Genomic DNA, 14,944 nt, shown 5'->3' with positions numbered 1-14,944 from the left:
AGTGCTGTGAGCTTGTGGCATCTCTGCCATCACTACATGGGGTGTTCAGTGACAGAGTGACCCCAAAGTCAGGTCTTTGGGACACCCAGGGACACCTGATGCATTCGTGGTGTGCGCGGGGCAGCAGCCGTTCCCCCTCGCTGCCCGGGTGGGGGGCTGAGGTCGCGGAGCCCCCCTTTCCCCGCCAGGAGTGCTTTTGACAGACAGACCTCCCTCGTCCCTCCCTGCTCCGCACGCAGCCATCCTCCCCTCGAGGCAAACCTTTCCTCCAGCCTCGCTCCTCGCGTCCCGGCTCTCCGCAGCAGGTGCGTGCCCACCCCTCCGTGCCGGCCATCGCTCCCCGCTCCCCCTTCGCCCTCCCCGGCGCCGGAGAGAGCGAGACGCCAAGAGCCGGAGCGGGGAGCGCATAGCAACAGGGTGCAGGATGAAGCAGCTTCGGCAGCAGCATCTCCGGAAGGTGAGAGCCGGCAGCGGGGATGCCCCAGGGATAGGAACAGGGGACCAGGGTACCCCCGGCAGGTGACAGCCGGGAGCGAGGGTACGCCAGGGCTGGGAAGGAAGGGGGGATAACCCCGGGCTGGGAGCGGGGGAGCCGTGCCCATGGCCCCGCATCCCGTCCTCGGGAGCCTTGGTGGGCAGCCGGCAGGGATCAGGGGGATGTTGGGGAATAGCGTTGGTGCGCGGGGCCAGGGGGAGATGGTGGGCAGCGGGACGGGGCATTTCGTGCCCACTGCCCCTCCTGAGCTGCCCGCCCTGCCCTGCCCTGCCCTGCCCTGCCCTGCCCTGCCCTGCCCTGCCCTGCCCTGCCCTGCCCTGCCAGCAGGCGCTGCCGGCCGTGGGTGACTCATGTTGTGTCTGCCGGGCGCCGTGGGTGGCACCGGGGCAGAGCTGGCTCCCCGCAGCCTGGCACCCCGGCAACGACGCTCCCGGGACTGCCCGGGCTCGGGGTCCCTCCCGCGGGATGAGCGCAGGGGCTGGGCAGCGCCTTTCCCACCTCATCCTCCTCCTCATCCTCCTCATCAGGATTTAAAGGGGTGTGGGTGACGTGGGGTCAGCTGGACGCTGAACTCTGGGTTCAGAGCAGAGCTGGCAGAGCTACAAACGCTTTTCACATCCTGCTGGAACCCCTTTTTTAACCCAGCTGTCCGGCTTTCCCATCCTAGACTCCCCTCCATTGCCACTTTGCTCTTGCCAGTCTGAGCTCCCATTTCCCCCCAAGTCCTTTCTCTGGGGACGCGGTGGAGCAGGGGGGGCAGAGATGGTGTCAGCCAAAGCTCCATCGTGGGGATGTGCTGCTGCTGAGTGGGCCAGCCCTTCCTGGAGCACCCCAGGCAGTGACCCAGGGCTGAGAGCCTCTTCAGCTACACCCTGTGCCAAACCATGCCCACTGAACACAGGGCAGGTTGACTCTGTTGCGATGAATGAAAACCCAGGAGAGTTTTATCCCTGCCAGGAAATTCCTTGGGTATTGGGAAATGATATAAAAACCCCAGCAATGGCCTGGTGACAGCCAGCAGGCCCTGACAGCCTGTTTCTCCACTCTTGTTTGGAGGCATTGTTTGGCTCTTCTCTTTCTTCCTCTTTCCTACAAATTGCTTTTCCAGATGGCTTTGTGACTGCAAGGTCCATTAAAAGTGGTCTTTGCCCCTCCAATGCCTTTCTGAGTCGCTTGATGCTGGTGACCCTCTTTAGCATTTATTCAGGAATTCATTTAGTCCCATGGTGATCAGCTGGGATGGAAAGCAGATGTCTCTGGAGTTTTCCCTATTCCCAGTGCTGCTCAGAGCCCTCTGTCCTTCATTACCCAAAAATACTATTGCTGAGCTGCAGATGGGGGACCTGGTGCTCACAGCCACCTTGGGAGCACTGTGTTCAATGCTGGCATTGGGCTTGCCTGGAGCTGGTGGTGGCTGATGAGGAGATGTGCCCATCCCCACTGCAGCACCACCCAGGACCCTGACAGCCTCCTCTTCCTCTCATTGTCATCCACTTCCCATTGGTGAGCTGGAGTTTTAAGCTCTTCTTGGCAGACATATTTTAGACATATGGAAACACCTCTTGATTAGAGAAGACCTTTCTCAGGCTCTAAGAATTTCAGGTTGGTTTTTGCATAATAGTATTCCCAGAAGAGCTGAGTGGTTGTTTTCATTTATTTGATTATTTTCTTTGGGGTTTGTTTGGTAGAAATGGACCAAATCCCACCGGTGGGGGCCATGGTGCTGGCTGTCCCTTCCCATACCTGGCCAGGCTGCTGAGCAGCATCTTCCTACCTGAGCCACTGCCCTCCTCTGCCTGCCACAAACTGCCTCGAAACTTCCCCAGGGTTTCAGATGAAAATCCACAAACATTTGTATGTGTGCATACTCCCTACACTTTGGACATTGCTGTAATGAGTTTGCTTCAGCCTCAGCCATCTCCAACCTCCCTGTGCTGGCTCTGATGGCATCAGCTGTGACCCCAGGCTGGGGTCACCCAGGGTCAGCTCAGCCCTTTTCAGGGGCTCTTCCTCGCCACAGCAGTGCTTTATTTACTTCCCTTTGTAAGTGATATTACATTTGAATTAATTTTTATGCCTTTTTAAGATTTCTTCTCTCAGAGATTAGCAAGCAATTCAAACTAATCTGAAGTGACTCACACTTTAGAGACTCACTGTGCTCAGATCCGCAGGGGAGAAATCTGGTGCTGGGTGGCATTTCTCTTGCTCAAAGGCTGTGATCACGCACAAAACACTGACAAAATAACCCCACAATGCCAGCTTGAATGGAGACAAAATAGGATGAAAACATACCTTTGATCTGGCTGGAGTTTTTTCACTCAGATACAGCTGAGTTTTGGTTTAAGTAAATTGGTTTAGAGAAAATAATTAGCACAGAGCCATTTCCTTACAGACCCGAGCTCTTATCTTGGCAGAGACTAAAGCGCTTTTTCTTCTCGGTGACCTTTGCTTTGCTGACTTCTTTGGGAGCATCTTTTGGTGAATAATGGGAAGTGATGCTGTGTTCAAAGAGGCCCTGGTTGCCAAGGGAGCTGTTGGTCCAGTCTGTTTATAACTGCAAGACAGGAGCCCGGCTTGAAGGATGGCAGCTGACATCAGTGGAAAGCACTAGAGCAATACTGGAGCACTGGTGCACTTCAGCTGCTGCTGAAAAGAGAATTTCTGTTATGACAGAGGCTGAAAGAGAGCATTAATCCTAAAAAAACCAGCTCTAGAATCAAGCTGGTGTGTGAGATCTCCAGCAGTCAGGAGAAGGGAACTGTGCTTCCCTGTGCGATTTGGGACAAGGATGGGCTGGAAGCCTTAAATATTGTGCTTTGTAATTCATTTCAAGTCAGGCAAATAGGCCAGTTTTTCTGTGACTTCTATGGAAAGGCTGGGATTTGGGGGAATTTTGAGCATTGCCTTTGTGTGTGTTTTCCAGCAGCATCCCTGACCTGTATCTCCTCAGCTTGCCCAATAGGGACAAGTGTCATTGTCCTTTGGGTTTATCTGACACTTGAGTTGGTCTCTGCTTTCTGCTCTGGGGTCCTCAATTTGAGCTGTAAAGCTCTAGATAAAGATATTAACAAGTGAGGCAGTCATTTTTGAGACACAAGTGACAAACTACATCCCATGGCCCTTGAAATGGGGACTGAGGTGGGGACCAGGCCATTCACAATTTGGACAAGACCCCATTGGATCCTTTCATTTCCTGTTGTTGCTTCTGTGTTGATTTCTGTGCTACACCTCATGGACAGGCACCCACCTGTAATGAGATCATGCAGCTCTACCTGTGCCCTCCTGCAGGTGTTTGGGATTCAGACAGAGATGCAGGAATTAGGCAACAGGATTTAATGATCTCCCAGCATCCCTGCTTGCTGGTTTTCTGTGATTCAAATCTGGAAAACAAGAGCTCCCCAGGCAGTGTGATGGACAGGGAAGCAGTATTTTGCAGGAGGAAGATCTGTGCCAGGAAGACCCAGCCAGCTGTGATGGCCCCTACCTGGCAGGGATGTTTGTGAGTACAGCTTTGAGCTGCTGAAATCTTTTGGGGGAAGTTCAGAGCAGCCTGTGCTGCACACTCTGAGTGTGCTGGGCTCATTAGCAGGCACAGCCATGGCCTGGAGGTGCTGCTGAACCACAGAGCTGAGTTGAACAACTGCAGGAGGCTGCCAGGTACTGATGGTTTTATAGCAGTAGTATTACATTTGGGTCATATTTTGACTTTTCAGCTTGTGTTTTTGCAACTTTTTCTTCTGACCTTTGCCTTGTGATGGTGGCATCCAGCAGGGATAGGCTTTTCACAGAGGATTTTGGTGTAACATCTTTGCTGGAGCTGTACATTTCAGGGCTTGCCCTTGTTCTGTCCCTCGAGGTGTTTGTGCTCCAGGTGGGGATGGGGAGGAGTTTGCCTCTGTGTTTGGTGCCTCTGGGCTGCAAGCAGCATGTCAGCAGTGCCAGCAGCTGGGGGTTTGGGGTGCACCCTGCACAGGGGGGGGAGCTGGCATCCCTCTCCTTCAGCATCCTGGCTCAGTGTCTCCATGGGAACCAGCAGCAGGAGCATCCTCCAGTCCAGTCCAGTCCAGCTGGAGACAGGGAGGAGGAGGAGGAGAGGAGGAGAGGTGGCTGCCACTTTCTCTGAAGCCCTGAAAGGGCAGCACTGAGCTCTGGTCACCAGCCAGCTCTGGCCTCCTGGGCACTGGGGTCTGCTGCAGGCTCTGAGCACTGGTGCCCACTGGTACAGGAGACCTACAGCTCCTTCTGTCTGATCCTCCACACCCAGATCCCTCTCCTCAACCACCTCCCAAGGGTTTGTTCTCTATGATTATGAACAAGGACAGGGAGATGGCTGCTTTATTTCTTCAGAGAGCCCAAGAAGAGAAGGTTCCCAAAGGGGCTCCTCTGGCCCTGGTGCTGGTACCTTGTCAGCAGGGACACCAGAATGCTCCTGTGCCTCAATACAAACATGATAAACTCCCACACCAGGGCACAGCAATGCATGGTGGCACAGGGACAGGATCCTCATACCACCCCTTTGTGCTGCCTGGTTTTGCTGTGGGTGTATCTGTGATGGGATCTCATCTGGCAGCTGCTGGCTCAGGCTTTCAGCTCTGGAGTCAGTGGGGATGCTTTCCCTGCTCTCCTGAGGTCAGGAAACTGGGGGAATTCAGACTGAGCAGCTCCCTGCAAACCTGATGTACACCCATACACACAGAGAGCTGCCCCCCTGGTGCATCACCCCAACCCAAATGGATTGCAGGACTCACACTCCCACTTGCAGGGCTGAGGCAGTGGGGAGGAAGGGAATGGGTTAATGCCTTGCCTGTGCTGCATTGATCCAGAGCACGTTAGGAATTCTGGAAGGAGGTCTCTCATCTCTCAGCAGGGACAACTGGGAGTATCACTAAATTCCCACAGTACAGGCCTTTGGCAGTTGGAAAAGTGTGAAAATGCACGGAGCAATGAGTGGCAGCCAGCTGAGTGCCTGGCATGGCACACACATGGGCTGGTGTCACACTCCCTGGCACACCACAGAGCTTCTCCTGCTGCCCTCATGCCTGTATCCTGCAGGAGATGCAGAAAGTTTGTTGTGGCCCCCTGAAAGGATGTGTTTGGAACATGGGGTTGTGAGTTGGGTCCTGGTGAACCTTCCCAGAATGGACAATCCCACGTTTCCCAGGGGAGCTCTGGCCATGTGGGATCACATTTATCCTTTTTGTTGCTCAGTGGCAGAGCAGGGCAGTGGCTGAGGTGGGGAACAGGGAGCTGCTGGGACAGGGTGTTCCCAAGGCAGAGTGTCAGTGCCGTCAAGGCTTGGGGGCACAAATTCACTCGCGAGTTCCTGGCACTTCTTCCCTCTCTCCCATTCTTCATTCTCTGTTTTTATTCCTTGCTCAACCCCTGTGTGCCCTCTCCCACACCCTGACCCCTCACTCAGCCAGTGACACCAGATCTCCTGGTGAGCCCCAGCAGCCAGGATGGGGACCTGGGCTCGGAGTGCCCAGAGGACAGAGGGAACTGGACGGGGCGCCTGGATTTCCTGCTCTCCTGCATCGGATACTGCGTGGGCCTTGGAAACGTCTGGAGGTTCCCCTACAGGGCTTACACCAATGGAGGAGGTACTTGGGCATCCTTTGCAGTGGTCAGTCTCCCACCCACTGACCTGGGCTGGTAGAATATCCCTGAAGAAGCATCCCCTTCCCTTCCTGGTGCTGGAAAGTAGCACTGGTTGCGGGGTGAAGCCTCCTCCTGCACTTCCCATGATGGTTTAGGGCTTTACCCACCTGTATCCATGTGCAGAAGGGATTTGTGAGCCCATCTCAGTATTCCTGGCCTTGGACAAACCCCTGTGTTCACGCTGAACAAAACACCATCTCTCCTGGAAGGAGTGAACCTTTTGCAAGAGCCCTGGGTGATAGTGGAAAATGCTGGTTCAACTCCTCCCAGAGCAGTAACAACTGGAGAATTTCAGGGTGTTTGTGAAAGATTCAAAGAGAAAAGAGGGTTGGGAGCAGTGGGGAAGCACAGCACCAGGTGAATCACAGCCCTTTTCTCCTACACTAACAGTGAGCTTTTGCTCTTCCCTGTCTTCCTGATTTTGATGTAGATCCCTCAGAGCCACACATACTGAATGAACTGTCACAGTTAGGCTTTAGGTGTTTGTTCTGTATTACTTTCAAGATTTTTTAATTTTATTTTTTTTTTGCTTCTTCCAGGAGCTTTCTTAGTTCCTTACTTCATCATGCTGGCTATCTGTGGGATCCCCATCTTCTTCATGGAGCTGTCACTTGGCCAGTTCTCCAGCCTAGGGCCACTTGCAGTGTGGAAGATCAGCCCTCTCTTTAAAGGTGCGTGAGTGAAGTCCAGAGTCTCTGAGGGACCTCTGCCAGAGCTCTTTGATGAGGACATGCACCAGCAGCAGCATCCCATGGTCCTCAAAGCTCTTGTTAGAATCAAAAGTACCTGGGGGAAGGTGTGGCAGGCTGGAATTTTGAGTTAGGCGTTTTAGTAGCTGCATAGATTGGTCAGTGTTTGAGAGCTCTGGATGGCATGGCCAGCTCTAGAAATGGTATGAAGATTATTAAACCAGCTCTGATACAAAATAGAGCATGAAAACAAAGCAATATGCCTGTTAAAAGCAAAGGTAAGAATAAAGCATTTGAAAAAAAACTTCAGATCAAATACTTTTATTATCAACATTAGACTGGTGTAAAAGTTTTTGTATGAGGCAATAGATCATCAATACAGAGAAGGCACGTCCAGATGTTGTAATGGCAATAAGTGGCTCCCCCAGCAGGTGAACCTTGGACTGGTTGATCATTTGGCTGCTGAGGTGCAGTGTCTGACCCTGCTTTTGGATGTGCTTTGCTCTGCTCCAGCTCACTCCTTCTTTACCCTCTCCTTCCCCCAGGCGTTGGCATGGGCACGATCCTCATCGTCTCCCTGGTGGCCATTTACTACAATATGATCATTGCTTACGTTCTCTTCTACCTCTTTGCATCCCTCACAAGCGACTTGCCCTGGCAGCACTGTGGCAACTGGTGGAACACTGACCTGTGCCTGGACCACCACGTCATCAGGGCGGGGAACAGCTCCCTCCCCGTCAACATCAGCAACACCGTCAGCCCCAGCGAGGAGTACTGGAGGTAACGGGGACAGCCTGGGGGTGTGGCTGGTGTCCAGCCAGGGAGAGGATGGGGAGGGAATGAGGGGTGAGGATTTGCACAGCTCACAGCACAGATGCTGCAGGTCTCACTCACGGGGGTGGTGTGGGTGCAGCAATGGGCTCGTGTGCTCAGCTCTGGGTGACAGCTCAGTTTAGCCACTGGCATGTGGGAGGTGTCCATGTTCTAGTGCTGCTTTGTTGGCTGGGAGATATGCTAGACTAAAATGCATCCCACGTCTGGAATGGCTGGCAATTTGCTCTGGAGATGCCAGGCATCCCTTCTGGGCTCTCTAATACGTGGTGGAGAAATCACTCCAAGTGTTCCCATTTGCTTGGCAAGGAGCTGCCTGTGATAGCTGACAAGGTCATTTTGCAGCAGAGGCATTTCTGGGGTCAGAGGGCCTCTGGAAGGAGGCAGCCCATGCTCACCAGCAGCTCTCCTTCCTCCCTAGCCGATATGTCCTGCACATCCAGGGAAGCTCGGGGATTGGGGATCCTGGGAGGATCCGCTGGAACTTGTGTCTGTGCCTGCTCCTGTCTTGGACTATTGTTTATCTGTGCATCCTTAAGGGAGTCAAATCCTCTGGCAAGGTAAGGGCTGGCTGCTCTCCTCTGGGGGGGACCTGCAGCGATGCTCACGGGGTGTGCAGCTCTGCACCTCTGGGGAACTGGGACCCACAAATGGCATCCGCTGGGTGTCAGGTACTTTGGGGATGCCTTGCACACCCAGACACCAGCAGGGCTGGCACACCGGCCCTGCTGCAGCCCAAGGACCCCAGGGTGATGTGTCCCACCCTAGGGACAGGGTGTAGGGCTGTGCTCTCATTCCCAGCTCTCCCTGCTGGCTCTGCTCTCCCACAGGTCGTGTACTTCACTGCCACCTTCCCATACCTCATCCTGGTGATGCTGCTCATTCGTGGTGTGACCCTGGAGGGGGCCTGGAAGGGGATCCAGTTTTACCTCACACCCCAGTTTGATCACTTGCTATCTTCCAAGGTGAGTAGGATATTGTGCAATTTGCTCAAGACACAAAACTGAAACTTCTCCTGCCACCTCCTGAATGCCACAGAGGCAGTTCCCTCACTCAGGTGTCTTTTCTGGCCACACCCTAACCTAAAGCTCTCTTGGTTGCTTCCAGACCAAAAATCCTTGTCCCACACCTGGTCTGGGCCACTATTTCCATATGTCCCCACCCTCTGCATGTGTTTATGGCTCTGCATGGATGGGATGGTACCAAAATTCCCCTGAGTACCAGGACCAAGGGCAGGATCATCCCAGCCCCTGTGATGGGCTGATGGATGCCTGTGGTGGATTTGGCTGTTTGTGGTTCTCAAGAAATCCCCCCATGAGTGGGGGTCAGCAGTGGTGGTCATCAAGAGACCACCCAAGGGCATTTAATGCCACACTGGGCTGGCCCTAAAACATTCTTATTAGCCCTTCCATTAGCCAGCTGATCCACGATGAGTGGTGAGTGTTAGCAAGGAAAGACAAATATCCCATAGGCTGTGCATGCTTGGAGTGCTGGGGAAGATGTGCCCAGGGCTCTGGGGAAGCAGATTTCTAATGTCATCTTCCTCATGTGGAGGATCCCAAACCCCTGCTCTCCTCAGAACTGCTTCCTTCCCCCAGGTGTGGATCGAGGCAGCCCTGCAGATTTTCTACTCCCTTGGGGTGGGCTTTGGGGGCCTCCTCACCTTCGCCTCGTACAACACCTTCCATCAGAATATCTACAGGTGGGAGTCTGCTGCTGTCTTGTAAAAATTATGACTTGTGAAAACCTCAGCTGTGAAAACCTGAGCTGGTGGGTTCAAAGCCAGCAGAAGCTCATGGTGCAGCACAGTCACCTTGCTCTGCTCCTTGCACTGAGGGCATACCTGGCAGTTTGTGCAGGCTTGAGAAGAACACAGGGATCCATGGGAAAAAATTTTCCTAAGCGCCAAGGCAGAACACCCAGCTCAGATGTTTTGGGCTGTAGGTGCTGAAAGCTGGGGATATTTGAGGCTGGAGTTGTGCATGTGCCCAGCATCCAGCGTAGTTCACTGAAAGAGACACTTGTTGGACGTTTCTTCTGACCCCATCCACAGGGGACAGAGAGATTTAGAGGAGCCCAACAGTATTATCCATTAAATACATGCTCCTTTTGACCCTGGGAAGCACTTGCCATCAGAGGCACTGAAGGACAGTCACAGGGTCACCCTACTGTGGCACCTGGGGCTGGCAATGCCACCGTGCACTGGTGTGGGAAGGAATGAGCATGTTCAGAGCATCTTCCTCCTTCTCTGTAGGGACACCTTCATAGTGACCCTGGGCAATGCCATCACCAGCATCCTGGCAGGGTTTGCCATCTTCTCTGTTTTGGGATACATGTCCCAGGAGCTTGGGGTCCCTGTTAACCAGGTGGCAAAAGCAGGTGAGGTCAAACAAAGATGTTTTCCCCTTCTCCCTCTCTCTGGGTGTGCTCAGGAGCATCCCTTCCAGGATGGAAGGCACCTGAGGGTGTCAGCCTGAGGGATGAAGGTGGATGCTCAGCTGGCCAGGGGGAGGCAAGGAGGCAGATAAGTTCCTGTGGTGTAAATATTGAGTAACAAGTGTTGTCTAATGAAGGTGTGAGCAAGGCTCAGGCTGTTTCTCCACCCTCTGCCACAGGACCCTTCCTGCCCATCTTGCCAAAGTCGTGGCAAGTCTGTGCCATGGTGCTGCTCTGCTGAGCTCTCCTCTCCTCCATCCCCCCCATGCCCAGCTCTGTCACCACCTTTTCACCCTGCTGTCCTTTGCCTCCCCTAGGTCCTGGTCTGGCCTTTGTGGTGTACCCCCAGGCCATGACAATGCTCCCCCTTTCTCCATTCTGGTCATTCCTGTTCTTCTTCATGCTGTTAACCTTGGGCCTGGACAGCCAGGTAAGGACAGAGCCCACGGAGCCAGGCGTGCACTCCAGGCAGCCTGAGGGCTCAGGGGACCCTCTCCTCCTGCAGTTTGCATTCATGGAGACCATTGTCACAGCAGTGACTGATGAGTTCCCCTACTACCTGCGGCCAAAGAAAGCTTCCTTCTCTGCCATCATCTGCATCGCCCTCTTCCTCATGGGGCTCATCCTCACAACAGAGGTATGGCTGTGGGGTGGATCCATTGTGGGGCCAACTAGGGACTCGTTTTAGGGAGAATTTAGGTCAGGAGCCAAGTTTTCTCATGTATATTCATATCAGGTAAGCAGATGAAGGAGAGAGATGAGCCTGGGCTTCCAGAAGGTGGGAGGGTCAAGGGGAGTGGCACAGTGTCATTGCCATCCCTACACCAACCCCATCAGGAGACTGATGTCTCTTGAGGCTGCTGACTGCTGTCCTCCCCAGGGTCCCCAGAAGTCAGAGGACATGGGTGGAGGTTTGTTGGGATGATGGTCCAGGAGATGCTGGCCTCTGTGCTTTGTCTCCACAGGGTGGGATGTACTGGCTGGTCCTGCTGGATGACTACAGTGCTGGCTTTGGTCTCATGGTGGTGGTGATCACCACCTGCCTTGTGGTGACACGTGTCTATGGTAAGGCTGCCTGTCCCCACAGGGGCACAGGGAAGGGTGTGCTGCCTGTCTAAAGAGAGGGACTTAGAGGGAGCAGTAGGGAAACCAACAGCCTCACAGTGGAGCATGAGACTCTGCTTCCATCACCTGTTTGTTCTTGGCTGTCACTTGATTCACCTCTCCAAAGGTACAAGTGGTGCTGAGCCTGGTCCTTCAGGCAGCACCAGCTGGGCCCCCCTCCTGCATCTCCCAGATGGGTGGGGGGAGACTGCCTTAGAGGGTACAAACCACTGCTGGTGATCTGGTGATCAGTGCAGGGCAGCCTGGTACAGGCACAAGGCTCTGGGGGAGGGATCAAAGCTCCTGAGTCCCTCTCCCTCCCACAGGCATGAAGAGGTTCTGCCGGGATATCCACATGATGCTGGGATTCAAACCAGGCCCATACTTCAGAGCTTGCTGGATGGTCCTGTCCCCAGCAATGATGATGGTAAACTGCTCAGCTTGAGCTGCTGGATGGTGCTGGAACACCATGGTGCTGCCAGTGGCCCTGGGGGACCTCCCAGGGTGATAAGTTGGCATCTCCTGCCCCAGAGACCATCCTTCTTCTGGGAGGTGTCCATCATCTCCATCTCTTTTTTTGAGCACGAGACCTCTGGGATGATCTCACTTTCTTCCCATCCCACAGGCTCTGCTGGTGTATAACATTGTCAAGTATCAGCCTTCTGAGTATGGCAACTACCAATTCCCCAGCTGGGCAGAGGCCCTGGGCATCCTCATGGGAGTGCTCTCCTGCCTGATGATTCCCATGGGCATGGTGGTGGCTGTGCTCCAGGAAGAAGGGACGCTGTGGGAGGTAGGAGGTACTGGGGCCTGACACTGCTGGGGAGCACCCCAGAAACGTGCAGCAGGGAGCACAAGCCCCTGCCACGTCAGAATCCCTGGAAGTTTCTGTATCCTCTCTCCTGGGGGTGTGTGTCCCCATTCCCCCTTGCTGCCCATGGGGTGTGAGACATGGCACATCCCAAAGCATTTCCAGCAGTGCTGCTTCCCTTGATGCCAGGCAGGTGCTGAGTAAAACAGCTGCCCAAGGGGCAGCCCAGTGTGCACTCCCACTCCAAAACAAGCCTGCTGTGCCTTGTGAGAGAGCACATTGTCCCCAGCGTGGGCTGGCCATGGGCACCTGGGACTTTGCACCCGCTTGGCACAAGCAATGACACAGCAAGGCAAGCAGCTGCCAGACTGTGCAGGCAGCCCAGATGGGATCCCTGCCCTGAAAGGCTTCTCCCAGGAACAGGTTACAGAGCTGCTGGCTGCTCACAGCTTTCCCAGCCCTTCACTGCTCTTGCCAGGCTGTTAAAAGCAGAGGAGCAGAGCTTGATGCCCTCCCCAGGAGCACTTGCTGGCTGTAACCTGGCTGACACAGCCATGGGCACTGTGGCATGGCCAGGAGCCAGCTTGGCCAAGGCTAACCCCTTGTCTGAGTGGCTCTAACCCCACAGCACAGGGCTGTAGCCCTACAATAGCCCCTCACTCCTGCAAGCCCTCGCCACCAGCACCCACAGCTCATGACACCTCCCCATCCCACAGCAAGACACTTAGACAGAACCACCTTCCCAAAAGGTTTCGGGACGAGCTTTTGACCCCATCCCCTCCTCACTGGTTCTCTCAGTCCCTGGGGGCCAGCAGGGCCCTGGGAGGGGTGGGTGAGCTGGGGCTGGGGAGCAGAGGGTGCAGGTGCCTGTGCTCCTCTGCCTTCCCTCACAGCGGGTGCAGCAAGCCAGCCGGCCGGCCATGGGCTGGGGCCCGGCCCTGGAGGAGAACCGCAGCGGTGCCTACGTGGCCAGCCTGGCTGGCAGCCAGTCCCCCAAACCCCTGATGGTCCACATGAGGAAATACGGGGGCATCACCAGCTACGAGAACACGGCCATCGAGGTGGACCGGGAGATGGAGGAGGAGGACGAGGAGGAGTCCATGATTTGAGGGCGCCCAGCATCCCGCAGGCTGGGTGGGAGCTCGCCTCCCATTTTGCACAGGTTGCACTGCAGCACTTCAGGACAGCTTGGGGGGGCCTTTCAAGGAGTAGTCAAGAGCTGCTGACCCTGCCAGGTTCCCCATCACCCCCCTGGCCCTGCCAGGACAGAGCTGCTGCCTGTCCTGGTGCCCCTGCTGTGTTTCTGTTCAGTGTGACAAACTGTGGTGAGTCCATGTGTTTGTGTGACAGTGTCTGGTTGAAGTGTCACGGCTGTCCCACTCCCACCCGCAGCCCCAGCCCTGCTGTCCCCTCTCAGGGTTGCCCAGGGTGGAGGGATGTCCAGCTGCAGGAGGTGGGGAGGAGGAGAAGGAGCTCCTGTGTATTGATCTGTTCTCTGTCTGTCTGTATTTGACTCCAATAACCCATAAACACATGTGAGAGAATCTGTAACAGCCTCCATGCCCAGAGGACAACTTGTGCCAGAGTGCTCTGATCCCACAGAGGTATTTCGGCAAAACCAGCACAAATCAGTGTCCTCCTAAAGCAATTTGACCTAATAAATGAGCAGTTATAAACAAGCAGAAGAATAAAAGAAAAGGCTTTATAAACAAACCAGGCTGTATAACCCCCAAGGACCTTGGTGGATCAGGGTGGCTCTTCCCTGTGGTGTCTGGCAAGGTTGGGGTGATTTGAAGGGAGAGCAAAGATGGTGTAACCTGTCCCTCATGTGTGCAGGGGGTCAGGGACAGGTTTCAGCTGGACCTGTGTCTATTGCCAAGGGAGATCCGAGGTGTGGCCCCAGCCCTGAGTGCTGCCTTTCCCAGGGAGAGGAGAAGGGCTGGGTTTCAGTGCCTGTGTGTGATGTGGGGTAGATCAGCCCATGTCCCACCTCCTGCTGCCACTGCTGGCCTGAGGGCCTTGGTAACCTCCTGGATGAGTCTGTTTGGACCCGGTGCTGCCAGTGCCCATCATCCCAGTGTCATGTGTGCCTTGTGCCATGTGCCATCAGCTCACTCGTAGCTGTGTGACACACCCCCTGCCTGGTTTATTTGGGGAGGTGTTCAGCATGGAAGAAAGGCACATCCAGAGGAGCTTCCAGGGCTTCCCATACACATCTGGAGGGGCACAGCTCCTCCTGATCTTTTTTCTGCAAATCTTTTTCCTGGTAAAAGACAAAACTGTAGGACAAAGAGAAAAATGAGTGTCTGTGTCAGGATTGTGGATGTGCTCCTGGTGCACTGGGTCCAGCACTGACCTCCAGGATGAATTCTGTCAGGAGGCTGCAGTCTTCTTTCCCTACAGTATAGGAGATTTAATTATTGCCTTTGCCCCTCCAAGAGCGTAGGATCGGCTCCTACAGCTCCTCCTGCCTGCTCACCTCCTCTTGTCCAGGGATGCTGAGCTCATTTCCAGATGGCTGTGCCTTTCCTTTCTCCTGCAGGACCCCTGGTGGCTTTCCCCATACTCCCCACGGCTGCAGCCCATGGGGGTCCCCCAGCTCCAGCTGCCCCAGCTCCCTGGGGCTCTGGCAGCACAGCCATGGAGCACCTTGGGCTGCTGGCCCTGGGTTAATCATTAGATCCCAGCCATAAAAGTGTGGCTGATGGAAAGCCCAGGCCATGGTGGCTGGGGAGCAGGGAGGGCCTACCATAAACATTTATGGCCCCAATGAATGCCTTGCTCTAACCTTGACACTATTTACTGAGCAGGAGGCCTCTGCCGGTCACGGTGCTGCCCAGCCATCGCTGTGGGTGCCGGCCAGGGAGCCCGGGCTGGGCTGGCCTCTGGAGGGGCACACACAGGGGTCTGTGTGGGTGG

The 14,944-nt window shown here is 54.8% G+C and overlaps 1 protein-coding gene across 2 annotated transcripts; it reads left to right on the top strand.

The window, feature by feature from the left end:
- The first annotated feature begins 221 nt into the window (after positions 1-221).
- SLC6A7 (solute carrier family 6 member 7) lies at positions 222-13,738 on the top strand. Of its 2 annotated transcripts, XM_066560409.1 has the most exons (14): positions 222-457; positions 5,916-6,096; positions 6,694-6,825; positions 7,389-7,623; positions 8,096-8,234; positions 8,505-8,639; positions 9,273-9,376; positions 9,929-10,053; positions 10,428-10,540; positions 10,616-10,747; positions 11,076-11,175; positions 11,541-11,641; positions 11,840-12,007; positions 12,919-13,738. In XM_066560409.1, the coding sequence occupies exons 1-14, from the start codon at positions 425-427 to the stop codon at positions 13,132-13,134; spliced, it is 1,914 nt and encodes a 637-aa protein (XP_066416506.1). In that variant the 5' UTR covers positions 222-424; the 3' UTR covers positions 13,135-13,738. The 2 variants fall into 2 exon arrangements, with proteins under 2 accessions (XP_066416506.1, XP_066416507.1); XM_066560410.1 differs by having other exon boundaries at positions 229-457; positions 10,428-10,747.
- The last annotated feature ends 1,206 nt before the right edge of the window (positions 13,739-14,944 follow it).

This window comes from Molothrus aeneus, chromosome 15 (genome assembly GCF_037042795.1).
Source record: "Molothrus aeneus isolate 106 chromosome 15, BPBGC_Maene_1.0, whole genome shotgun sequence".
NCBI lineage: Eukaryota > Metazoa > Chordata > Aves > Passeriformes > Icteridae > Molothrus > Molothrus aeneus.
Note: the sequence above shows the minus strand (reverse complement) of the source record. Positions and strands in the feature narration are given on the sequence as shown.